The sequence below is a fragment of the Oryctolagus cuniculus genome, chromosome 1, assembly GCF_964237555.1.
Source record: "Oryctolagus cuniculus chromosome 1, mOryCun1.1, whole genome shotgun sequence".
NCBI lineage: Eukaryota > Metazoa > Chordata > Mammalia > Lagomorpha > Leporidae > Oryctolagus > Oryctolagus cuniculus.
The window spans coordinates 39,832,474-39,860,360 of NC_091432.1; the positions used below are offsets into that span (position 1 = coordinate 39,832,474).

The 27,887-nt window shown below is 36.0% G+C and overlaps 2 protein-coding genes across 13 annotated transcripts in view; one reads left to right on the forward strand and one right to left on the reverse strand.

Moving 5' to 3' along the window:
- The window catches only part of ANO3 (anoctamin 3), a 426,063-nt gene that overhangs the window by 66,880 nt on the left and 331,296 nt on the right, over positions 1-27,887 (reverse strand). For 8 of the 11 annotated variants that reach the window (XM_070072318.1, XM_070072307.1, XM_051825141.2 and 5 more), the window contains 3 exons: positions 26,823-26,883; positions 17,939-18,013; positions 15,273-15,350 (listed from right to left, as the gene is read on the reverse strand). In XM_070072318.1, the coding sequence (XP_069928419.1) occupies positions 15,273-15,350; positions 17,939-18,013; positions 26,823-26,883 (214 nt within the window). The remainder of the gene's footprint in view (positions 1-15,272; positions 15,351-17,938; positions 18,014-26,822; positions 26,884-27,887) is intronic. The other 3 variants (XM_051825159.2, XM_070072327.1, XM_051825147.2) reach the window with 2 other exon arrangements.
- Positions 14,783-27,878, forward strand: MUC15 (mucin 15, cell surface associated). 2 transcript variants are annotated; one of them, XM_017345610.3, is made up of 4 exons: positions 14,783-15,027; positions 21,387-22,114; positions 23,340-23,572; positions 25,436-27,878. In XM_017345610.3, the coding sequence occupies exons 2-3, from the start codon at positions 21,424-21,426 to the stop codon at positions 23,531-23,533; spliced, it is 885 nt and encodes a 294-aa protein (XP_017201099.2). In that variant the 5' UTR covers positions 14,783-15,027; positions 21,387-21,423; the 3' UTR covers positions 23,534-23,572; positions 25,436-27,878. The 2 variants fall into 2 exon arrangements, with proteins under 2 accessions (XP_017201099.2, XP_008267218.2); XM_008268996.4 differs by having other exon boundaries at positions 14,788-15,027; positions 23,340-23,489.

Here is a 27,887-nt window from a genome sequence, read left to right on the forward strand (position 1 = left end):
ATTGAATTATTAAATATAATCTATTGATTAACACTAACTCCTGGTCTTGTAACCTTTCAATTATTTCAGACTTTCAAATTATGCTCAATATATTTTCACTGGAGACATGAAAATAAAGGGTGTCTCTCACCAGAGAAACTCCTTCCTGTTTGTCATATATATGAACAGTCAGGTTACATTTTATCTGGAAAAGCAATCACTGCTTAAAATTTTTGGAACTCATTTCACTATACTTCTAAGAGGGTTGATTGGAAGCAGGTCAGGGAAAAGAGGTCAATTCCCAAACACAGCTGAAGTTGAATATGCTTGACTATGGAGAACAAAAAGGAATTCCAAGTATTGTTTTCATCAGAAGAGATAAAGATTTAAACACTTCTCAGTAGAAGGTCCAGTTGAAACAATAGTTTATCAGAATATCAGCTCTGAGATCTTCAGTTTGGATAGCACTCAAAGACTACTGAAGACTTTCATTCATTCCTCAGATTTATTTTTCGTAATATCCTCAAGCACAATGTGTTTTCCCCATGCATTATTGCAACACTGCTATACATGAGGTAGAAAGAGAAACTCTGTAAACAGGTTGAACATCTAACAGAAGGGCTCTGAATGAGGAATGTTTTAGATGTCCATGGCTGAGAAAAATGACTGCTGTTTTATGTTGTTGACAATGTTAACAAGATATGGAAATGCCATTTACGGAATTTGCTACATAAGTACAGGGTAGGCAAATCAATATGAAGTGCTTATAAATACTTGTGAAGAGCAGATTTTTAACAAATGTGTTGAACTATCCTTGCAACAGAAGCCATACTTGGAACTGGTTAGTCAAGACATACTTGTCTTGTTAAATTTCCTTTCTGGATAAAGATATGGGAACTTTAATTTTACTTCCAATATCCTGCCCCTTATAAATTTTCCCTCACAATAGTGGGGAAGGTCTGGCATATTATTAGCTATATAAAGCTATATATTAGCTATATAAGGATCATTTGGCCTGCCCCCTGACAAGGCAACTGCACTCTGGACTTGTATACAATAAATCTATAGCAGGCTAATTTTGGGGTTGACAATTTTGTAGGGCCTGTGAATGACGTTATAAATAGTAAATAGCCCTGGGTGGGAAAAAGATTCCCAGCCCTACAACCATTAAGTAAGAAAGAACATGACAAATTCAGTATTTGAACCCTAAGAATTAAAAATTTCATCAGTTTCTGAAATCACTGACATTCCTCCCCCCAGGAAAACATAGAAATAAGAAGCTATACATAAACATCATCATATTATATCAATATGTAAGCTTACCACAATATTCACAAAAGTAGATCTTCAACCTTGATGCACAGTTCCTTTAAAGCTAACACTTCTTGTAACTCAGTTTAGTAGTGACATTTTTATAGTAAACAGACATTGCAATAGCGTTAGTTCAAATTAAAATGGATGCTTTCAATTGAATTGCTAAAATATTCAAAGTGTCAAAAATAAAAATTTGTGACTTGTGTCATTTTAAAGCATGTGGTTAATTTTTATCAAGCCACTTTCCTCATCTTAGCAATAAAATAATTGATGCATTTTCTGTTTCAAATGTATTGACTATTTTGCAATTACAAATGTAACAGCACCAAAAATAAATGGACAAACTCTTTATTCGCCCTCTTCTGAAATGAAGGGATAGGAGAGTACTTGGCATATACTAGCCATTCCATTAATATAAACTGGATTAGTTAGATAAATGTGTTTAGAAGAAAATAATAGTCACCAACAATCCCAAAATCGATGAACAGATATAAAATTTTGATATTCCCATCCAAGATGTTTTTCTTGAGCAGTATATATATATATATATATATATATATATATATTGACAGGCAGAGTGGACAGTGAGAGAGAGAGAGACAGTGAGAAAGGTCTTCCTTTGCTGTTGGTTCACCCTTCATTTGCCGCCGCGGCCGGTGCGCTGCGGCCGGCACACCGCACTGATCCAAAGCCAGGAGCCAGGTGCTTTTGCTGGTCTCCCATGGGGTGCAGTGCCCAAGTACTTGGGCCTTCCTCCACTGCACTCCCTGGCCACAGCAGAGAGTTGGCCTGGAAGAGGGGCAACCGGGACAGAATCCGGCGCCCCGACAGAGATTAGAACCCGGTGTGCTGGCGCCGCAAGGCGGAGGATTAGCCTAGTGAGCCGCGTCGCCGGCCCGAGCAGTATATTTTAAACTTATCTCCTGCTGATACTCAGAGGTATGGCCATACCAATTACCAATTTATGAAGGAAAAAAAGAAAAAGAATCTGCAATTGAGTCCCCTTAAAGAGCTCATCCTGCCCTATTCCCTCAGGACCAGCTAGCTGTATGGTTAATTCCTAGAACAAAACTAGGAAACTGCTCCAGAACTAAGGTCTTTATCTGTTTAACTCTCTGGTGTCAGGGCTCTGAATACTATTAAATATCTACATTTTCAACCCAAAGACATTGCTCTAGAACTGGAAACAATACCTCAATTAGAGTACTTGGCACTATAGGTGAATGCTGGCCACTATAAAAGAAATTACTAAATTCACTTTTAAAAAAGCACAATTACATTCACATTCTTGATTAAGTTACAATGACCCTCAAATTGTCTAGCAATAGCAGCGTAGAGCTAGTCAGAGCATAAATTTGTGTAGGAATGTGCTGGGTTTGAAAATTGCCCCTATTCTTTTCTAATTGTATCACCTTAAACAAATTGCATGAGAATTAATTAAAATGAGAACAACAAGGTTTTCTTCACAAAGAAGCTTTACAAAGTGAGGGACAATTTGTAAGTGGTCTATGGATGTTAAATCTATTTGAAGACTAGGACAAATTATAATAAAAATTTTGTGATGCTTTGCTAGTTGTTATACATAGGAAACTTCATAGCATAAAGATACTTTACATTTTTATGCCAGAAAAATAGAGCTATTTTCAATTATTTAATTTCAGTTGTATCACTCTGATAAAATTCAGTCATAATTACTTTCCACATAATACTTTCCGCCTTTTGCCCATGATCCATCCAATATCATACCTTTTCTTTTTTCTCTTTTAGTATTTAAGATCGAAAACTTGTCTGTAGTGTCAATAATTCACTCCTAAACTTATGCTTTGAGAGTAAAATCTGTATCATCATAATAAGCATAAAAAAGAATGAAATTGCATCATATCCCCAAATAGGAGTGACAGAACTAACATTAATTGAGCACTTATAGCAGTCCAGACCTTTTGCTGGATCGTTTCACATCAACTCATGCCATCCTTACAACAGCGGAAGGTAAGTAAGATTATTAATCTCATTCATTAGATAAGCAAATTGGGGCTTCTAAGGGTTAAGTTATATCCAGATTCAAATGATGCACAGTTTCCATGATTTATTCCAAACATGGCTTGGGACAGAAGGTTGAGACTTATATAATTTGTAAAATCCTTCTGGGAAGAGATTAGCATCATTGACATAATATATAAACACATATCAGATAGACCTAAATGAGATTGACAGCTTAGCTCCTCATCTATCCAGTGGATCATCAATCAACAGTTTAAAGACTTTGATTTGAGAATCCTTTCATTCTGGGTCTAAGGTGTTCACCAGCCATTATTCTTTCTTACAAATATCTCTATAAAGACAAATATTTTCATTGTTATTGTAGAGGACTTTTTAAAGTAAAATTTCAATAAACTTTTGATACATGCTCATAACTTAATTGTCTGAAAAGATCATTTGTTTCTTTTCTAAAACCTAGTGCAAAGAGAAAGATAATGCTTCTTTATTCACAATTCAAGGAAATGCCCAGTTAGTTCAAATAACAATTGACTTGTTTAAGTTTTTTAATTTTGATGTGGCTGAAATATCTGTGTAGACATAGCAAAAATCTCTCAACATTCCCTAATAATGAGTGGGCTCCAGGGTTTTTGAATGTAAAATCATGAACACATTTAATTTGGCTTTGGTAAGATAAATTGATGTGGTTTATAGGCAGCTCCATGTGTTGTTCAATTACAGCCATCTTAGTGTAGGAATGGATTCTGAGAATCTCCTTCAGTTCATTTGATGATTTGCTCAGGTACTAGGGCAGGGCTTATATGATGAACATATTCGCTGGTGTTCAACATTGATGAATAATAGAGAAATGATATCTAAAATATCTGAAGACAAAAACTACAGAAAATTTCAAAAATTTTAACATCTATGAAAGGCAAGGGAGATTTTCCCAAATTCACAACAAACTTAAAAATCCATATATTTTCAATAATGCATCGTGAAGTACATTAAAATAAACTTTATAAAACTATAAATAACAAAAATAACTTTGAAGTAATCATGCTTAAGGAAGAGGAGAAATTTAATTATGTTTGTATACTTTCAATAGATTATTTTTAAATGTTATGTAAAGAGATAATTTTATAAAGCAGACAAATACAGGACAAGAAGCATTACAGAGCTGTGTCAAGCAGTTAATTAATTAAAATAGTTACTTCAGTGGAATTTGACAGCTTGTATATGCTATTTTGAAGCTTGTTAAAATTTGTAAATTTGTAATTCTTCTCATCTTTATTACTTGTCTTCCTCATTTATTTATTTATTTATTTGACAGGTAGAGTTATAAACAGTGAGAGAGAGAGAGTCAGAGAGAAAGGTCTTCCTTCCATTGGTTCACTCCCCAAATGGCTGCTACGGCCGGCGCTGCGCCAATCCGAAGCCAGGAGCCAGGTGCTCCTTCCTGGTCCTTCATGCAGGTGCAGTTGCCCAAGTACTTGGGCCATCCTCCACTGCCCTCGCGGGCCACAGCAGAGAGCTGGACTGGAAGAGGAGCAACAAGGACTAAAACCCGGTGCTCATATGGGATGCCGGTGCCGCAGGCAGAGGACTAACCAAGTGAGCCACAACGCCAGCCCTCTATTCTTCATTTTGTCTTTGTATTTTTGTACTTTTTTTCTTAAAGAGGACTTCTGAAGTTGTGCATCTCCTTCCCACAAATAGTGATAGTGCATTAAGAATATAAGTGTCGAGTTTCAGTCCCAGCTGCTCCACTTCTGATTCACATCCCTGCTAATGTACCTGGGAAAGCAGCAGAAAATGGGCTAAATTCTTCAGCCCCTGAGCACACGGGAAACTCAGATGAAGCTCCTGGCTTCTGAATTCAGTCTGCCCCAGCCATTTGGAGAGTAAACCAGTGGATGGATGATCTCTCTCTCTCTATCTTTCTCTCTCTCTTTCTCTCTCTCTCTCAACCCCTGCCTCCCCAACTCTGCCTTTCAAGGAAATAAAATAAAAATTTTTAAAAGGTATGTGTCAGCTACTCTGCTATATGTTCCACACATGTTGACTCATTCAATCCTCCCAGTAGTTCCATGTACAAGAAATATATGCATTGCTACTTTACTGGCAGTGATAGTAAGCTCAGAAAGCATAACGCATTCACCCCAAAATGAACTCAACTCTATACTTCAAGTTACTCTGATTCCTAAGACAACATTGCTATTTGAAATATGGATTAAATGGAAGGGATGAAAAACAACTCCAAGTTCTGTAAGGGTCTGCTTCTGAGTCAGCACAAAAATCTGCTGCTTTTTCTGTGGCTAGGAACTTTCAGGAACTGTCAACTTAATTAAACGCAGTGTGTGTACACTGTTTCTACAAAGTGTTAAGGTGCTTATAGTTCTTTCAGTGGATGAGAAAGTCTCTTGTCTTTGATATTTGCTGCCTTTGAACTTGATTTCAAAATTCACTTCATGTCACGAATAAGTTTCCTTTTCCTTCTCTTCTTGCTTTGGAGTCAAGAAACAAATCTAGATCCTTCTTCAGAGGGTACATACCTGTCATAGGAATCTCACTGTGTCCTGTCCAGGACAAGGTTCACTGGTGAGAACACTCAGCAAATTAACTCTGGGTGCTGCTGCAGCTAGTGTTTATTATTCAGCTGTTTTAACTTTCCTACTACCAAAGAATAAGTTGTATCTACTTAAATTGTCTACTTTTCTGCCTTAAGTTGTTTTCAGAAACTATTAATGAATCACTGGGATCTCTTCCTAAAGGTGGTAAAATCAGTTATAGTATTATCAATCTGCCTGGTTTGTTCCTCTATTATACCTATGCCTAATTATAGCTTAGTAAATTGAGTCCATATAAAAAGAATTGAAAATTGACCAATTGGACAAGAGTTGCTTAGAGATTAGATTTCATACCAAAATTAGGGTTTAAAGGGAAGAAAATTTGCATAATAGCATACTTCATTGTGTAGGAAATATTGTGTACTTGTTAAAGAGAGCAATATCAATTCTAGCAGATTGTCACTTATAGGCGGAAGACACAGTTGAGCACTAGGATTAAAAAGTTCCCCTTGAGAATAGAAGTTCTCTGGAAGTGAGAATTCCATCAATAGGAGTCTACAGGGAGCCTAGAACTCTCCAAATTAGCATGACAGCCCCAACCCCATGTCCTACACACACACATTTCCCTCTTGTCATCCCTCTTATAGGGGTTCATCACTAAGAGCATTGTATTCCTTACCCTGTCATGTCACATAACTCCAGAATCCCATGATTTCCAGACCACCCCCTCAACTCTCAGAATATGATCTCCACAACACTGGAGGGACAGGGAATGCCTTTGTGATATTTATCTCTTCTCAACTCATGAAATACTTTCACTGTGCCCTCTTTCTATTCAAGTCAATCAACTATCTTTTATACACCTTCCCCTTCGTGCTCTAACAGAAACCTGGGATGTCCCTCAACTCCCATCTTCCATGCAAAACTCTCCAATGATAGCTGTTGTCTCCCACACCAACTGGTGCTGGAGATGAGGAGGCCAAAGCATTTCTCCTCATTGCTGCTTCAAGGCAATTTTCGCTCCCTTTTCAAAGCCTCACATATTTGAATCTCCCATTTAAATTCATGCTTCCTGCTCCCTCTCCATGTGGCAGTCACCTTTTCTCCCTGAGGACACTTACCTTCCCTGAAGAATTTTAACTCCTGGCTTAGTACAGTTTTTATCAACATGAGTCCCCCAAAACTCTTATCAATTACAATATGTGCAATCTTTCCAGTACTCTGGCTTCTCAGGTCTTTGATCTCTATCTTCAAAGTTTTCTCCTACTCTGCTTTACTCATGTACTCCCACAGCATACTTTTGATCAAAATAGCCGATCCTCCAGAATCTCCAACTATCACATCCATACTTCTGGTTCATTCTCTAGAAACTCCAATTCCAACACTCTCTTGACCCAGATTTTCAACCCATTGGTCTTATCATATGTTTATGTATTTTCCGCTGTTCATTCCCTAACTTTAATCCTGAAGTAGCAGACTTGTAAGTCATTACATGCACTCTCGTGTATGTACCCTCAACTCTAAGTCCTGTCTCTGTTTGTCACAAACCCATGGATTGAGCAAACTCTAGTTATGTTCAACATTCCATCTACCCTCAATCTGTATCCATGTACATAACACAATTGGAGAAAAACACAGCTATACTGAGTGAGTTTTTTTAGTTTGTGTTAATGATTACCTCTTTGAGTGGACACGATGTTGTCATGCTGTCACATTTTCCTTTCTTTAATATCTGGTACCTAGACACATCGCACTCAGTATGATAATTTTATTGTATATTTTATCATTACAAATGAAGCAAACAGAAGGAAATAGCCTCCATTTACTTCCTTTTCTGTGATTGTGCCTGTGTTCTCTACATTCTCATATGTTATAACAGAAGATTGATGTATCCCTAGTTAAGACCAGCTATTTTTCTGAAATAGTTCCCATCTTTAATCATCTACTAAATGACAGCTCGATGTACAAACACACAAATACATCAAAGGAATGTCTTTGAGGGAAAAAAAAATCACATTTCAGATCGGAATAGCAAAGAATGGGAAGAATATGCTAGGTAGAAGGAAAAATAATGTACCCACTTGCTTTTTATTACTGCTACTGTGAAATATATACTCATCCATTTACTCATTCATTGATCTATTTATTGAGAATTTACTCTTTACTAGTCATTAGTCTAGCTGTGCAAATAAAGCAATGAAGAAAGTAGGCAAAAGGCTTGCTATCATGATCTGGTTTTCTTATATGAGAACATACAACAAATGACACAAACAAGATACAGGATATGTTAGTTGGCAATAACAGCTATGGAGAAAATAAAGTAGGAAGGATATTTAATAGTTTAAGAAACGAGAGTTGTGGATTACAAAGTGCAATCTAGGAAAGTCTTCCTGCCAGGAAAAAACAAAGTTAAAGTGAAGAATTCCCTCATCATTTTCCATTCAATGAATATACAGTGCTATATGTGAAGTGATGGACACAAATTAAAACAATTAAATAAGTCTCTGTACATTTAGTTTAATTCTTTCAAATTTTCACTCATGTTGATTTGAAGCTTTACTTTTTACCATTTCCAGTACTTCCAAGTCACAGAATTAATTTATCTACCATATCTCACTGACTCCTTATAGGTAACTGGGATGTAGTTATCTCTTTTTTCTATTTTACAAAGGAGCAACATTATTGGAAATGTGATGGTGATCAGAGAATGTTATGAAACCAGTAAGTAGAAAAACTCAGATTCGACAAGGGACTGTTAATTTGGTAGTCTAAACTTGTCCTACAAAGCACATCACCTTGTCTTGGTGATGATAAACCTGGGGAACCCAGGCAGAGAAGGAGCCCAGAGTTCTGACACTGGGCAAGTCTATGCTACAAAGTTATTATGCTAACAGACAGACAGTATGACCATGCCAACAAAAGTAATGCTTTGAAGAAAGTAGTGTTTGTCTTTTAGAGGTACCTATCACCTTTCAGCAAGACTCCCCTTCCCTTTCTGTTGCTACTGTGGATTTAACTAGAAATGTGAATAAAAGGCAACAGTGAACACTTGTGTCAAACTCTAAATAGTGCATAAAAATGCCCAGTAAAATATTTTAAATTAACAGGTTAAAGAGTTAATAGGCAGGGCCAGCATTGTGGCATAGAGGGTAAAGCCACCCCCTGAAATGCCATCATTCCAATATGGGCCATGATTACAGTCTCATTGCTCCACTACCTAGCTTCCTACTAATGTGCCTGGTTTGAAAGCAACAGAGGATGGCTCAAGTCCTTGGACCTCTGCACACATGTAGGAGACCCAGAAGAACCTCCTGGCTCCTTGTTTAGGATAGGCCCAGCTCTGGCCATTGTGACCATTTGGGGAGTGAACAAGCAGACACAAGATTTCTCTCACTGTCTCTCCCTCTCTATCTGTAACTCTGCCTTTCAAACACATAAACACTTAAAAAAAAAAAGTTAATAGGCCTCACTTAGAAATTATTGAAAATGTATAATTTACCATTCTGAATTAAAGATGTACACTAAATCAGTATTCTTTTATTTTATTTTTTTTTATTTTTTTTATTTTTTGACAGGCAGAGTAGACAGTGAGAGAGAGAGAGACAGAGAGAAAGGTCTTCCTTTGCCGTTGGTTCACCCTCCAATGGCTGCCGCGGCCAGCGTGCTGTGGCTGGCACATCACGTTGATCTGAAGGCAGGAGCCAGGTGCTTCTCCTGGTCTCCCATGGGGTGCAGGGCCCAAGCACTTGGGCCATCCTCCACTGCACTCCCTGGCCACAGCAGAGAGCTGGCCTGGAAGAGGGGCAACCGGGACAGAATCCGGCACCCTGAGCGGGACTAGAACCCTGTGTGCTGGCGCCACAAGGCAGAGGATTAGCCTAGTGAGCCGCAGCGCCAGCCTCATTATTTGTTAAATAGTAGTTTATTTCCAAGTGCATTAAGAAAACTGGAAATTTTAAAATATAATTCTATACCACTATTTTGATATAGTTATATCCCTCTTAAATATACGTTTGGGGCCAATATTATAGCATAGAGGCTTAAGTTGCCACTTGTGACACTGGCAATCCGATACTGAAGCACCATTTGGAGTTCTGGCTCCTCTGATTCTGATCTGGGAAGTTGCTAGTGCTCCTTGGAAAGCAGCAAAAGATGGCCCAAATGCTTGGATCCTTGTCATCCATGTGGGTGACTAGGATAAAGTTCCTGGCTTCTGACCTCAGCCGTACCCACACCTAGCTGTTGCTTCTGTTTGGGGAGAGAACAATTGGTTGGAAGATCTCTTTCTCTTTTTCTGTCTCTCCTCTCTGTCATTTTGACTTTCAGATAAATAAATATCTTTTAAAAATAAAATAAAAGATCTCTGTGAGTGAGATCCCAGTGGAAAGAACAGGTCTTCAAAGAAGGAGGTACCTTTCTCTGAAGGGAGGAGAGAACCTCCACTTTGACTATGACCTTGTCTAAACAAGATAAGAATCGGAGAACTCAGAGGGCTTCCATAGCCTTGGAAACTCATGACTGGAGCATAGGGAGATTACTGATGCCATAGACAGGAGTGTCAATTGGTAAAGTCAACAACAGGAGTCACTGTGCACTTACTCCTCATGTAGGATCTCTGTCCTTAATGTGCTGTGCATTGAGATTTAATGCTATAACGAGTACTCAAACAATATATTTCACTTTGTGTTTCTATGGGGGTGCAAACTGTTGAAATCTTTACTTAATGCATACTAAACTGATCTTCTGTAAAAAAAAAAAAAAAGAAATTATCAACTCCCAACTTGACTCTCACTGGGATTAAACATGACAATAGGTCTGATCTGATTTCATCATCATTTAAAAAAAAATCATCTATTATTTTTCACTTTATGTTTCTGTGTGGGAGCAAACTGTTGAAATCCTTACTTAATGTATACTAAGCTGATCTTCTGTATATTAAGATAATCGAAAATGAATCTTGATGTGAATGGAAGGGGAGAGGGAGTGGGAAAGGGGAGGGTTGTGGGTGGGAGGGACGGTATGGGGGGGGAAGCCATTGTAATCCATAAATCGTACTTTGGAAATTTATATTCATTAAATAAAAGTTAAAAAAATAAAATAAAATATACTTTCAATAAGCTCTTCTTAATATGTTGCAAAAAATTACAACCATTGTGGCCAACACTGTGGCATATTATGCTAAGCCTCTGTCTGCAGTGCCAGCAACCCATATAGGTGCTGTATGTGTCCTAGCTGCTCCTCTTCTGATCCAACTCTCCGCTATGGCCTGAGAAAGCAGGGGAAGATGGCCTAAGTGCTTAAGGCCCTGTATCTGCATGGGAGACCCAGAGAAGCTCCTGGCTTCTGGCTTCAGATCTGCCCAGCAATGGCGTAGCAGCCATTTAGGGAGTGAACCAGCAGATGGAAGACCTTTCATTCTGTCTGTCCCTCTCTGTCTATAACTCTCTCTCTCTCTCAAATAAATAAATAAATAAATAATCTTTTTAAAAATACAACTATCATTAACTATTTTCATTCATTTTATGACTTAGAATATGATTCTTACCAATATTTATGTTTGAAAGTGTTTATTGATGATCTCACCATACTTCTCTAAAGCAACAACAACAAAACTAAGTATAATCATTGTGCTCTTATTTTAAATGTCAATCTGAATAGGGTTTTCATCACTACCAGCAAAAAATCCATTTCGACTTTATTGACTATTTCACATAAACTCTAAGATTTTATTATAAATATATCTCTTAGGGATACCTAATGAGGTTTTTGTTTGTCTTTTAATTCTGGTACATAAGGATATTTACTACTTCTGAGCACAGTGAGATAAATTTCAGCTGTGTTTTAAGTTTTTTTTTATAAGGATATTTATTATGGAAACATGTTCACATAAGTGTATAGATAAGAATGCAACAGGCTTTTGTTACAATGACATCATTCATTTCTTTGAACTCTGGCTGAATTAAATGCCACAAAGCACATAGATATCTATTTTTTAAAGTTTCTTTTAGTGATTGATATACTTTATAACTTTCTTTAGCTGACCATTTATGTATATATGTATGCTATGTTTTTTATTATATTTTAATTTACTTATTTGAAAGGCAGAAACAGAGGGAGAAGGAGAGAGAGAGGGAGAGGGAGAGAGAGAAGGAGATGGAAAGGGAGAGAAAAAAATCTTCTATCCACTGGTTCACTCTCTAAATGGCCACAATGGCCTAGGTTTGGCCAGGCCAAAGCCAGGAGCTTCTTCAGGGTCTCCCGTGTCAGTGCAGGAGCTAACATACTTGGGCTATCTTCTACAGCATTCCCAGGTGCCTTAGCAGGGAGCTGGATTGGAATTGGAGTAGCCAGGACTCAAATCTGTGCCCATATAGGGTGCCAGCACTGCAGGACTAGGCTTAACCCTCTACTGCACAGCACAGGCCCCACCTGCTATGTCACAACCTCTATTTAGCAAAGTGTATTATCCTAGAATGGCCTTGGCCCCAAAATAGAGCATTTAGCCTTTCCATGAGGATTTGTTAAGCAAAGATCATATGATAGTATATATTACAACAGGAAAAACATAAATTTTTATTTTAAACAATGAGAAGCATTTTTGAGAAGGATATCTGTATTTTCTGAAAGAAATTAAAGACTACTATCCCCAAACAAAATTTCCATCTATCGTATTTCCTTGTTGTTGAAGCTCTCACACATATAACCTTTGTGTGATTTATTTTACTGCTAATAATATATTCCTCCATGGCTTAAAGTGCCTAAATCCCTATAAGGAGACAAAGTGTGCATTTAGTGTATAGTCTTTCCAAACTCATAACCTGCTATCAATGATTTTGATGAATGTAGACAAATTTTCTCTGTGTGCCATTAACAACAGACATCTGATGCTACTGTGTTTGTACAAAAAGATTTATACTGAATCCAGAATGATGGTTTGATCTTATTTGAAGTGTGGTCCCGAGCTGCATTCAGTGTTGTTTAAGAAACATCAGTGACAATAATGTGTCTTCATATTAACACCTCTTTTAGTGGTTCCACCATTTCAGACAAAGAAGAGGTGTTGCTTCTTCTCAGTATGTACTGTTAGACTTAATGAGGTAAAGCAATGGCTAATACCAGATGACAGGCACCATAGTAGATAAGTTAAAAACAAATGAACATACATGTATTGCACAATGGGTCCTCTCAACTGGCTTGACTGATGAAATTGTAAGGCAACTGTCCCTTATTCTCCAGATCTGCTAGAGAAACAATGTCTACAATGAGAGCAGTCTTAGAATCTGCTAGATAACTGAGAACTGTATCTCAATGAGATGTTTGGCAAGAAATTAACTCCAATTCATATGACTTAACAATGATCTTTAATTAGAACTAAATGAGCGAAGTAACAACTGAGGCATTACATTTATGCATAATTTTCATTTGATGACTTTATTTCTAGATGTGCTCATGACAGTGAGGGTGAATAGTTTCTCTGTAAGATCAGTTCCACTCAGGTGGTTATGGCTGTTAAAGAGGGTAATGATGAAAAGGATTCTAAACCCAAAGCTAGGTCTTTAGGTAAGAGGACCACAGGAGAATATCTTTGATCTCAGAGCAGTGAAAGCAGAGCATTGTAGCAACAGTGCCTTCAATGTTCCTGCCTAGTACAAGCCATAATTACTATAGCCATGTCAGAAAGAGGTAATGAAATGCCACATGTATGTGGGGAAATGCCTAGGAATTCAGTACAGCCAATTCTGTCAATTATGTTCAGTTCTCTAAGTGGAGACATAAGATATTTTTTTTCAGTTTGTTCATTTTCCTGGTAACTGATAATCAATTCGTTTCTATTAAGGCACTGTTCAGTAACCAATTGTCTGTAAATTTAACTGGTTTTTATTCAAACCACTGCAGGTACAGTTTAAATAGTCTTTAGGATAGATTTTTTTAGGAGTTGGTTTAATTTCAAATCAAACTCTGAAAGGGCCTTTGGCCTTCAGAAAAAGTTAAAACTATAGAATTACCTTGTTTTTCCCTGGGGCAAATTAACTGGGCAGATTCTTTGCATTCATTTGAAGCTTACCAGTGCTTGCATTTTAGCTAAAGTTTCGTTTTCTCTCCCAGCATTTGGAAACCTATCCCCTTGCACAATAGAAACCAAGTATGAACGCCAGGTCTACTGAGCTGAACAGACCTTGGCGCCAGTCCCCAAATTTTGGTGTGCAGAATATCCCAGTTTCACTTTTACCCCTTTCTTAAGTCGTGAAAGGAAGTGAAGGAAGTATGCCAGGTTGTTATTCAACTCTGGTATTTAATCACGCATTACCTGTGCACTTTTGAAACCCTCCAGATTCTAAATTGAGAATAAAAGCACAGAGAACACAGGATGGAAACTAGTTAATCAAAAGGCTCCCAGGATCACTCAGTATCACATGGCCATTCTCAGACAGGCCAAAATTTCTCCCTAGTCAGCAAGAAACCCTATTTCAGTCCCTGAACTTATTCCTAACATAATGTTTCATAACTGTCTCCAGAATCGTTCACTTTTGCTCAAAATGACTTTCAGTAAATCCAACTAACTGCACAGAAGACAAGGCCCTCACTACTGACCCAACTACATTTTCCCCAGGTTCTGAGTAGGAAAAGAGAGAAACCTACTGTGGGGAAGAAATAGTTGTCAAGGAGTTAAGAGAACAACATGGATCTGGCATAGAGCAACAGGTGCAGGGCATGACTCATTTTGATTTCCTCACTTACAAAGGGGAACCCAGCATGCGCCAGAAATTCCTGATACCCCAGAGAATTAGTTACCAAAGACTTTGTCCTTTTTTTCTCCACTTAGGACAAGAAATGGGTGTCCCTTGTTTTGTCAGCATTAATGAGAAAAAGCTTCCCTAAGAGTCAAAGCAACCAACCTATGAAAGCAGGAGGGCTGGACTTTTTTTTTTTTCTTGTTAAAGGCCTGAATGAGGTGATATCCTACTGCTTACAGCTGAGGAGCAGGTCGGTCAGGTTCTTGGGTGCTGTGTTACACAAGCAAGATATAGCCAGCCCCACCTAATTTTGTTTCTTTGGCACCCTCCTGCTCAGTGAAACACTGCCATACTTAACCTATCTGTTTTCTTTGATGCATGGAAGACTCATTCCAGCCAGGACAACTGTGGTATTTCAGTTCACGGTTTATAAACACCTCCTAGACTTGAAGGTAAGTTTGTGTTTGTGCGGGGTTACTTAGCGCTCTTTTTCTTCTGCTTTCTCTCCGTCTCTTCCTCTCTCCCTCTCTCTCCCTCTCTTCCTCTCTCTCCTCTCTCTCCTCTCTCACCTCTCCTCCTCTCTCTTTCTGTCTATTCCTCTAACTGATCAAAGTGGCCTCAAGTTTTGACAGAACAGTCTAGCAGGTCACCACAGAGACTTCTGTAAAGATGGGCAGTTGTTTTATTAAGCAATTACCTTTCAAATGAGCATTTGCAGGCTTGGAAATGTGAAGACTTACTGCCAAATTTTCTAGATGATGAAACCTGCACAAGACTTAAATAAAAGCTCTCTTAGAATTTACATCACTATTGAATACAATTTCTTATTCCAGAACTTAGAAAATGTTTTGAAATAGGTAAAATTGAAACAGCTGAATCATGTAAATTGAGTAATTATATTTAAATTATGCACTTGAGCTTAAAGATTTTTGCTTTAAGTATTAAGATGTGCTTATTTTTGGAAAAAGTATACTTTCATACAATTAAAAGTTTCTGTGTATCTTTTACAAAAACTTTAGTTGGCAAAATGTACATGATTCTTTTATTTAGCAATAAGTGCACAAGCCTAGCACTCATTGGAAATTTAAAAAGCTAAGTCTGTTAATATAGCAGGCATCTAATGCAATGAGATGTGGATAAGGTTTCTTAAAAATTAATTTGTTTGTGGCTATGTAAGGCTCCTTTTATTAAAGCGATGCTGATTTTTCCATGTAAACATTTTCTATTTCATCTGGGGGTGCTATCCTCACAGACCATGAAATAGGATAGAAGGCTGAAAACCCCATGACTGGGAATTCGGATTCAGAATATTTCTATCAGAGATCCATACTTTTTCCTAAGCTTGACCCTTATCTACTTAATTACATAAATACTGCAGTGTATTATCCCAAATTCCCAAAATAGCATGTAGTGTGACACTATATATTTTTCCTAGACTTATGCATATCCAAGTCTTTCAATTAGAACAATATTCACAAGCTTTTAACTTTGTTTTTCCCTGAAGGAAGCCATACTCTTTTCTTCTCCTTGTTTTTAAAAATTCAAAAAAAGTGAAATAGGCCTAAGGCCTCCAGGTACAATTCAACTTTCTTGTTCCTCAGTTTCCTAAACTCTCTTAGAAAGAGGAATTTGTGGAAGCGTAACTGCTTATGTCCTCATTTGCTGTGGCTCTTTCCTTAAGGGAGAGCAAAATATTGCCCAAAACTGGAAAGGCCACTTGGTAATGCTCAAATTCTGCCTGGGATACTGGCTCATGGCAGGACGCGCTTCTATGAAACAGACAAATCCATCTGTCTTAATTTGTAGCCCAGTATCTGGAATAACAAATGCTCAAAGTAATTGAGAGAAAAGGGGGCATAATTTTTACTCCTTAACTGTTTCACTATAGAAACATGTTGTTGTGTCTTGTCCTCAGTGTACCTGAACCAAGGCTCTTATTTAAAATTTCTGATTTTGATTGACTTTAGTATGACTTTCAGTTCTTTTCCCTTGTGTGAATGATTACTTGACACAAACCAGGCACCTCTTTTTTCTCAAAGCTTAGTATATAATGCATAGGACTCAGTTACAACAGGGAAGCTGGGAAGAATAATGACTTTATGCCTTTAAGAGGGAGCAAAATTATGCACAAAAAGTATATTGGAATCCCTTAATGGCCAGAGCATCCCCCCTCATCATCTTCTGAAGTCCTTCACACAAAAGTAGAAACATGAAACCAGCTTTCAGTGCTAACACTAGAGAAAGGAGGAGAGAGTAGTGTTCATTCTCCTACAGAGAAATTATCTAAAAACAGTGAAACTTGCTTACTTGGTTTGAAAATCTATTTGAAAAGTTGTAAAATACTAGCAATAACAAAAATGTTTCAATATACAGCAAAGTTTACAATCTACATTTATGGTAGCACTGAGTACTTGGAAAGCCTCTTTTCTTCCTTCCCCCTTTATGGTAATTATATCCCTAGAAATTCTTCACGTTTGTGATATTCTTATCTCTATTCCTCTGCTGCACCTTCTGAAACTTTTTAGAGATTACACCTAAAAAATTTCTACCACCCAGGTGCAAGAGAGGCAAAGGCAAGGAGGAAAAGTGATGTTGCTGGGATCTCATGACTTTTTCTCCCTCTACACTTTTCATTTGTTTTTCATCCCACTCTGCCTCCAGTGCACCTGGCTGACAGATGAACTTGGTTCACTCACACATGGCATTAGTAAGCCAGCATAACTTCAGTTTTATAAAACAAATTTACAATAATTTAGGTATTTGAGCTTTAGAGACAGGGAAGAGGCTGAACGAAAAACGTAAAGAGAAAAAATACAGATTGCATGCATTGCCCTCTGCACCACTGCCGTTAGCTTTCTATTTTTTTTAAGTTTATAACATGCTTTGTTCCAATCAATATGGGGTCAGATTTAACTCAAATCACTTGGTTCATGTTCCAGCAGGGGTTAGGGCTTGAATAACTGAGGGCTTCCATTCCTGGCTGCTTCTACCCCTTTAAAATGAAAGGTAAGTAGGTAAATGGTATCACCTGGCTATCTTAGACGCGGGGGAGCAGAAGCACAGCTATCCCCCGCTGTAATGTCAGAACACGAATAAATGAATTTAATCAAAAGCTGTATCTGCAGCCACCTTAATTTTGAAATAAAATGTAAATCGTATTCACAACATAATGTCTGATCACTCTCTTTGCTTTCTCTCCTTTTCCCAGAAAATAACTTACAAGCAGTAACAGAATGCTTGGCTCATTTTAGCTGTTGATACGCAAGGCTTTCAAGTTACAATCAAAAGCTAGATGGAGGAATGAGAGATCCCCTTTGTGGTTCAATGTTACAGGCAGGGTGAAACAGGAACAACAGAACTCACTTTGTTGACTCATGATATGTGGATTCTCATTACGGGAAGTGATGGAAAACTCAATGCCACGTTCCTCATGTAACACTATAAGAAAAGTAGAAGAACAGCTAAGGACTTTTTTCCCCTCTTGTGACTTGTTTATTAGAAAGAGAAAATAAGTAAATGCCTACGTAAAGGGAAAGAAAGCTAAATTGCATAATATCGTGAAAAAAGAGGAATAAGTGCAATTCATGAATCAGATCCTAGCCATTTAGATAAGAAAAATATCTGTAATATTTGTTATGAATTTTGTGGAAATCACAAGAGAAAGACATTTCTGAAAAGGTACATATTATTTTTTAATTAACCTGATTTTTACTTTAAATGTGCTAGGTGAGGCATCCATATAATGAAATGTCAGTGAATTATGTAAGCCCTGGGCATAACTATGCAATGTTAATGTGTAAATGACATGGGGAAAATGTGCATCTAGAAATCACAGAGACAGGTGTAGAAATTTTTAAAAGTTAGGGTAAAAGTGTATTTAGGGCATTTGAGAGAGCCTATATTTCCATTTTTTAAAAAATGAGACTATAAGCCTCTCTGGTTAAAATAATTAAATTTGGAGAGGCTGTGCTAAAAAAAAATAACGGTGGGAAGAAGTTCTAAAAAGTAGCTGAGTGCCAAATTCTAACTCCTTTGCAACTTCTGTTACAAGATGAATGCACTTGGCCCTCAGCATCCACAGATCCAGCCAACAGATTGAAAAACTGGGTCTGTGCTGAACATGTACAGATTTTTTTCTTGTTATGACTCACTAAACAACGTAGTATGACAATATCTACCTGACATATACCAATATTTACCCAGTGTTTCTTTTTATGAGATTTTGTAAAATATCTGGAGATGATTTAAAATATATGAAAGCTTTCAATAGGTTAAATGTAAATAATCTGCCATTTTATACAAGACTTGAGAATCTGTACATTTTGGCATCTGCAGGGGTCCTGGAACTAATCCCCCAAGGAAATCAAAGGATAACTGAACTCACTAGCTTTAACTCAGTCATGCCAGTGTTTGAATTATAACCTTATCTCTCCATCCCTAATTGCATGTCCTTGAACTCATTATTTATATGTGACATATATATATGTATAAAATGCTCTATCGAAAAAGATTACAAATCTCTTCTCATTGCTTGATAACTTTTAGTGAGAATTACATGGAAAATGCGGAAAACATCTGATTAATGATGAACAATATACTAACAATGTGATGTTCATAACTTTTAGGACTTAAAATAATTTTCTTGGCTATCACAGAAAAGTGAATGAAATATAAATAAGCTGAGTGATCAAAAATATCTGTGCAGCCACCACCAGGTCATGTATCACAAAGAAGCCCCCTCAACCCCATCAGTCAATACTACATTCTTCCTTTCCACACATAAGCAATTCTCCCAACCTCAACTTCTAACACTTTAGGTTTTTTTTTTTTTTTTTTTTTTTTTTTTTTTTTTAGTGTTTCTGAACTCTGAGTGCAGAATCACATAATATGTTTGGATTTTAAGCTCTGTGTTATGTTCATAATGGTCGCCCATGTTGCTGCAGGTGTCTCTAGGTGGTTAATATTCACCCCGAATGCTTCACAACTTACTGTGCAGCCTGTCGTAATGGGCATTACGGACGGAGACTTACAAATAATGCCACAGCATGAGGCTGTATGTGTGTCTACCTGCCTTTTTATTAAGTAGATCTTAAGTGCTAAACTCGGGGCATAGAAGGTACTCTATCACTAACACCTTAGGAATCCACAGATGTGGAACCCTTACTGAAAGCTTTTGAAGAAAACCACTATCAGGATGTATTAAATATAGATTTACTCTGTATATCTATGTAAGAAATCATTAAACAAAAGTAGGATGGATGATACTTACAACCCAGATAACTAGTAGACGTGCTTAGAGGCTCTTTATACCATAATAAATAAGAAGGTTAAAATGATTTGTGAAAATTTGAGCAGTAGCTCTTGAGAAATAGCAGGCAATACACTGACCTACACAATGGCAACTGCAACTTCTTGCTCAGTCTTCTTGGTGGCTATTCGTGAACAATCAGATACAGTTCAGAACGGTAAATTTTCAATATGCATTGCTTAAGCAGGAAGAACCTAACTTTTTTTACAGTGAATTTTCAGTGAGAGTGCTTTAAATTTTAACACTGAATTATGTTGGAGTGAGTAGACTTGGACTTGAATGCTGCCTTTCCAATCACTAGCTTCCCTTATTAGCTACTCTGAGCCTCAGTTTCTTCATCTGCAAAATGGATACAGTTCAGGCAATTCATTTTTTCTCAAGAGATCATTGTGAGGGTCAAGTGAGATGACATTCTCAACTGTGTCTCCTGCAAGACACAAGAGATTTTGTTATATATGAATACTAAGAAATACAGGTTAATATCAATTAAGTTCTTGCTTTGGGAAGGGAACTACCTAAATCATTTCATTTGGTCTTCAGAACAACACTGTGAAGTCAGTTTGATTATTGTAATGATGATGAAGCAACTGAGCATGATCATCATATTTTACAGGTTATTTGTGACACAAGCCAGAATTTTTGAATAAATTTCAATCTAAAATTTTTCCCCACATTGTCTTCTTTATGAATGGTGACACTTCTACACTTCTGAGGTAGGATGGTGTGTCTAAACTCAAGTTAGAACCATGGTTTCGTTCCCCAACTCTCATTATGTAACTAGGTGAATTTTTCCATATGTAAACCCAACCATATTCTTTAGTTACCAAATGAGGAAGTAAAATTAAAGAATATCCCCAAGTATAAAACAATTCCTATTGTCCCTACTTTGAGAATAAATTGGAATACCATCTTGAAGTGAAAAGTACTGTCAAAAAAAGAATAACTTAAAACTTAAGAACCAATAAATTAATTACATATTTAGTATATAAACAGTAATTTCATTTTTATATTAAACATTCCTAACTACATATTCATAATAAGGAATTAGTTTCCTTAAATAATTTGAAAATACCAACAAGTTCTCCATTGAAAATATTTAAAACATTTTACTTAGTAGTCCATATTTACCTTTACACACACACACACACACACACACACGCCCTCACACACAGAGACTTCAAAAGTTCATGAAAAAATTAGACAAACGGTATGTTTTCCATGAATTTTTGAAGTCCTGTAATCACATGTATATGTGTGTATCTGACTTGACAAAGTTTTTGCATGGAATTTCTCTGGAAAGAAGGGAAAAATAGTTTTGTATACAAAGTAGAACTTAACAGAAATAGTAGAAATACATAAACCCCCTCCATACTTTTTGAAATAAGAATATAATATTATCACTTCAACATTATGTCTCTAGATTGTTATCACTTTAAAAATGTGGATACACTTTAAAAAAATCAGACTATCTCATTCAAAATTCAAATTGTTATTTTCTTTCAGATTCTTCTTAATAAAACCAATACCAAATAAGGCTACAATGTTGACCTTAGGCAAAATTCTTTTGATTTCAAGCTTGTATATTTCACTACCATTTTGGAGTCATGCAAAACCAAATTTAGAAATACCTGTAGCACGAAGCATTGCAGAAGCTTTGAAAACGATGGAAAATCAATCAATTTCTTTGGCAAGTGACACTAACTTAAATTCGAATACAGAAAATAGAAACAACTCCAATCTCAAGGCAAGTATTTCACCTTTTTTAAATACATCAGACAAAATCGATGAAATAACAGATTCCTCCAGTAACTTGGCAATAGACGTTACTGAGAGTCCAAGACCCACACCGACGCCTTCCACAAGCTCTCCCTTGATTCATGGCATTGTCTCTAGATTGCCTTGGAACTCGACTATAGCAGATGAACATTTTTTGCCAGTCTCAGCACATCCAAACACTACAAGTGTTGTATCATCAGAAAAACTCCCTTGGTCTTTGGACAATGATACCCTGAAAACTCTTGGCAACAATTCCACTACAGTGAGCATCCTGCCTCCAGCAACAACTACAAAGTCTGTGACTCCCTTGACCACGGAATCAACCGAATGGCTTACCACAAGTAGTGATAGCTTTGCAGGGTTTACCCCCTACCATGAAGAAACAACCTTACAGCCCACAGTAAAATTCACCAATAATTCAAAAATTGTTCCAAACACTTCAGACCCCCAAAAAGGTAAATATAAATGAATTTACTTTTCCTTTTGTGTGAAAAATGATTCTCAAAGTAAGTTATATAGATTAAGTCTAAAGAAGGTACAATGCTGGAAAAATAAAGGAGAATGCAGATGTTCTTTCTTTTAGAGGATAACCATTGTATTCAGAGAAAATAATGAAATGGTTTTAGGGCTGAATTGAGTACATATTAATCATTATTATATGTGAGTAAAGGTAGATAATGGGACAAATTAGGTGAAGAAAAGATGAAGACTAATTGAAACAAATATATGGTTTTAGATACTGAATACTAAGAATAATTCAATCTTAATTCCCAGAGTTTCACATGCTTATTAGGAATCCTGTGGTTCACTCCCCAAAAAGCAGCCAGGACTAGGCTAGACTGGATGAAGCTAGGAGCCAGGAACTTCATCCTGGTCTCCCACATGGGTGGCTGTTACACAAGAACTTAGGCCATCTTCTGCTGCCTTCCCAGGCACATTAGCAGGAAACTAGATCAGAAATGGAGCAGCCAGGACTAGAACCAGCATTCTGATATGGGATGCCAGTGTATAAGCTGCTTAGCCCAATGCCATTATACAAGTTAATAAGCTTTTTGAAGAACCTTCATATTCAAACATTCCAAAAAATTTTTAAGTTTAAGGAGTGTTCAGTAGCTTGTTGATGATGTAGTGAAATTTTTGATTCCTTTAAAGTCAGATCTACACAACTGTCCAAGCTATTGTAAACAGCTTAGTCTATTTTCCTGTATCAGAATATATTGATTTTTGCTTGGAATTTTGTGTAATTATTTTCTATTAACCTTTTCTACTAACTCTACTCTTGAATTATTTATGTAAATACACTCGAAGTTCAATTGTTCCTCAGAGATTCAGTTTATGAAAAACTGAATGAATACAACACTTAACACTGAAATTAGATCTTAATGGAGTATATACATAGCATTTCAGTACTACTGATGTTACAAAGTAATCAGACAGTAATAAAATTAAGACTTAGAAGGGTTTCAATGCTATTAATTCAGACATATGATTTTATCAAGCAGTGTATTTTGCCAATATACCCAAATACTCAATACTTTATAATACACAAAAACACACTTACCATTTTAAAATTGATAAAAACTGCTAAATATTCTTTGGTATATAACAATTAACATATTTCTATTTTTTAAATAGTTTCCATTTCTCATCTGTACTTTTTACTTATTTTTTGTCTTCTAGAAAATAGAAATACAGGAGTAGTGTTTGGGGCAATTTTAGGTGCTATTCTGGGTGCCTCATTGCTTAGTCTTGTTGGCTACTTATTATGTGGAAAAAGGAAAACGGATTCATTTTCCCATCGACGACTCTATGATGACAGAAATGAACCAGGTAAAAAGCACTTTCAGAACTTTTACCTGGTCACATGGTTTTAATGAAATGAGGATGTACTTCATTGCCTAGAAGGGATTCAGGTAAACAGACTAAAGCATTTATTCCAATCTACCTTCTGTTTCTAAAATAACAAAACCAAAATAGTTAAGAACCTGTGAGTGATGTTTAAATGTCATTTAAATGATCTATTGCTCATTGCATCAAAATAGGTTTAAAAAAAGTGGTTCAAGAACCTACAATGTGTGTACAAAGTTGAAAGACACCAAATGAAATTAATAAAAGAAAAAAAGGCAAGTTTGATCATCAAATGACTGCAAATCTATTCTTTGTTAGATCTCTTAGTGGCTGTAATTTGAACAGAATTTTTTTCTAATTTGGAGCTTTCCATACACAAACAATAGTCTTCTATTGGACAGCTTACTCTCTAAAACAGTTTAGATACGTTTAGAAAGTTGCATATTTGAAATCATCAAATTGTAACACTTTAATTTGGAAGTTTATCACTTACATGTTGGAAAAGGCCAAAAATAATATATATGAATGGGAAACACTTATGCTAAAAAAAAGCAGCACGTTTGATCTTTAGTAATAAAATGTAGATTAAAATAGAACTGAAATCGCTAAACCTGCTTAACTGATTTTACTATCTTTAGGAGTTAAAAATATTCCGCTTTTTGATTTGAACAAAGAATTCTACTACCATAACAAGTAATTAAATGTCCCAATGGGTTTCACTGATGATGTCTTAATTAGTTGTGAGAAATTCATATTATAGCTTATGTATTACTCATATTCAGAAACAAATCCATTAACAATTAAATTGAATTCTATTTATAGGTTCCTAGCAATACATTTATTACATAAAGTGACATTCTTCAAAATTAAAACATGACATTTCTAACAACAGTAGTATCCAAACATTTTCTTTACTCCAATATCCTAGCTTAATATATCATTTCATGTAAAACTCTTATCAAATTGATACACTGTAGCTGTTGTGATTGAGGCATAATGGAATAACTCAATCACATCACCTGTTTTATCCTTTTAAGACAGTTTTAAAACACCTTATTCCTGGGTGGCCCAGTTTGCAAACACAGCTACAGGAACAAGAAGATACACATATAATGATATATGTATATGTAGATTATTAATATAATTAGTAATTAGTTATGCTCATAATGCTTTAAGATACCTAGTGTATGCACAGTTTTTCTTTGAAAATAAATTCAAAACGATTAAAAGGTTTATAAATTATTTGTTGAAAAGGAAAGAAAGAAAAACTATAACATTAATCAGGAAACTTCAGCTCTGTGGTAAATTGAATATCAAAAGGAAATAAAAAATAGTTGTCTTCCTTCTCTACCTTAAATGATATGACCTAGATGATAATGGCATTGATTTTTTTAAGGACTTATTTTTTCAAACTTATTTTATCCCATAAGTTAAAAGTTCTAAACATGCTGAAGAGCTCTGAAATCACAAGATGCAGCAGTCAATACGACATATGTCAATGCTTCTTTATACATTACTGATGCTTTGCAAGGATCTTTTCTTTAGTTCCTTTGTTTTACATCTACCAAGAGTGAAATTTTGGGAGTCAAACTATTCTCCGAGTTTTAGAAACAGAGATATTTTGAAAAAAATATGTAAAAAAATCATCATAAATGTTGTACCAATTTACTCATCTAGAACAAGCCTGTGATTATAGAGTGGATTAAAAAAGAAAGGAAAGGAGTAGGAGGATTAATGGAGTAGGGAATGAAGGAAGTATTGTTATCTTCTTAGAATTGTACCTATGTAGTAGATGAGATTTTTTTCTCTTTATATTAATGAAAATTTAAAAAAGAACATTTCCCATAAATTGGTAATATAATGAGATACCTGAGTGTGCATCTTTCAGGCTGTCACTGGAAAATAATTTTACTTTCTTACTTTTTCAGTTTTGAGATTAGACAATGCACCTGAACCTTATGATGTGAGTTTTGGGAATTCTAGTTACTACAATTCAACTGTGAATGATTCCTCCGTGCCAGAAGGCAGAGAAAATGCACGGGATGGCATTCCTATGGACGACATACCTCCACTTCGCACCTCAGTATCAAACTAAGAGGAAATTGACTACAGACAGCAATCACCAACTACACCCAGGCATTTTAGCAAACTCATATTCTAAGAAAATCTGCAAGATCAATGCCTTGTGGATTATGCATGAAGAATTAAGAAGCATGAAACTTGTAGGAGAAACACAGGCACAGTTTTCCTTTCTTACAGTTTTTGGCTGTAAATCATCTTTCACATAACCTTAATTTGTATTTTGGTCCATTTATTTTCCTTAACAAGAAATGGTATAGAATCAGGTAAAAGGAAAAGATTTCACTAAGTTAGTACTTCCTGATAATTTAGCTATAAAAACCCTTCATCAGAAATAAGGAACAAAAATTTGGATAAACACCAATGGAGTTGACATTTCCCTATTTCACCCTCAGTCCTAGTGCTATAATTCAGTTTTCTTGAAGGAAAACTGGAAGGGTGAATTTGTTTTTAAATTTTCACTTGTTAGAAAGAAAATGTGCTACTGTGTTTCTAGCCTGAGAAATGAAGGCAATATGAATGAGAGGCTTATGTTCTATTACATGTGTTCTCATGCATCAGCACGTACATGGCCAGGCCTTGAGTTGCCAAGTTGACAATGAACACGTTTGATTTGGTACAGAAGCTCAACTCAACCAGAAAAGTAATAGCTTTTCTCAGAGTTTTCAAAAGTTGGAGAATTCCAACTTGCTGAATATACTTTAGACTTAATTGGGTAACAAGAAATCATTGAGGAGCATGAGGAAAATAGCCAAATAATACATACATTCGTAATGTATACAGTTGTAACTTGTGGAAATAGGAATAGGATTTATCCTATATTAGACATTATTGCTCAATTATATATGGAAATATTCTGCATCTCTCCATGTATGAAGCATAACATAAGTGAAGGAAAATATTAAGCAAAATTTTCCTAATCATCACTTTCATAAGTGTATAATACTTAGATAAGAAGTCTAATTTAGATTCTAATATGTTTCAGTTAAAATTTAAAACCTTCATTTGAGGAGATATATATTCCTAAGTGTAGTTTTTAGGGATTAAAAGCTAATTCCGTAGTTACATTTCCAAAGAAGCAGTGAATGTTTGAAAAGAGTGCAGGTGCCAGCCTATATAGGTTATTTTTGAACTGATACATGGGGGTGAGGGGGAGAAAGAAAGAGAAAGAGAGAGAGAAACATAGCAGCAGCCTCAGAAAATGAGGGCTAGAAAATAATGAAAGAATATACTTACCCCATATTGCCATAAAAATAGCAAAGAAGACTGTCCCTCCATTATCAAACAAATAAGTCACCTTAATGGAAAACAAATAAAAATGTTAGTCCTAGTATTGGTTATAATAATCTAGTTAATATTCTTTTCACTTAGGAACTATTATTTTTTCCCAAATTGAATCACATTGCTTTAAACTCTGCAAATATGAGATCCTTTTATGGGTCCTGCAGCTTTTTTATATGATTTTCTCATGAGAGTTGAAGGGGTCAGTTTCCCTCTTTTCTCTAACCCTCCAGATTCCCTTTTTCCCTCACCTTCATTTCTGCTAGAAGTATTTTTATACCTTAAGAAAGTATTTGTGGGCCACAGACAGTCAAACTGCAATACTATCTGTAAGTAATTAGCATTTCAGGAAAAGCCAATGAGTTGCATTTCTGGTTAGTTGGAACTTCCAGGGACAGAGAAGTTGCAAAGATCAGAATTCTGCCAGTGAGCCAGTACTTCCAATGGAAAGCTATCTCAGTGCTAATCCTATATTCTCGTGTTCTTCACAATGTGCCATGAGTCCAGTAGTGACTTCGAGATGTGATGAATCTCATCTTAAATTGTTTTAAGAAGCTTCATAAATCACCAGATGTATATGATACAGTCCAAGTATTTTTGATCAGATATTATCTGATGTTTGATAAAGAATAAGTACATTTATTTAATATTATTGAATATAATTTTCAAAGAATTGATTTTAATGAATTCAAATTTAATAAAATTGCTTTTTTGCTTTTCATTTACACAATGCCCTTGGGTTAGTGAGAGATTAAACTATTATAACCAAGGTAATACATGATTGCTTGGCTCCAAATACCACGGAAACTACAGTAGTTCCCTGTCATCTATATGGGATATATTCTAAGACACCTAGTGGAGTTCTGAAACTACAAATAGTACTCAGTCATGTAAATGCAATATTTCTTTCCCATACACATTCATATCTATGATAATGTTAATTTACAGATTAGCATGATAAGAAGTGAACAACAGCTAATAAAATAAAGTAATTGTAACAATTTACTGTAACAAAAAATG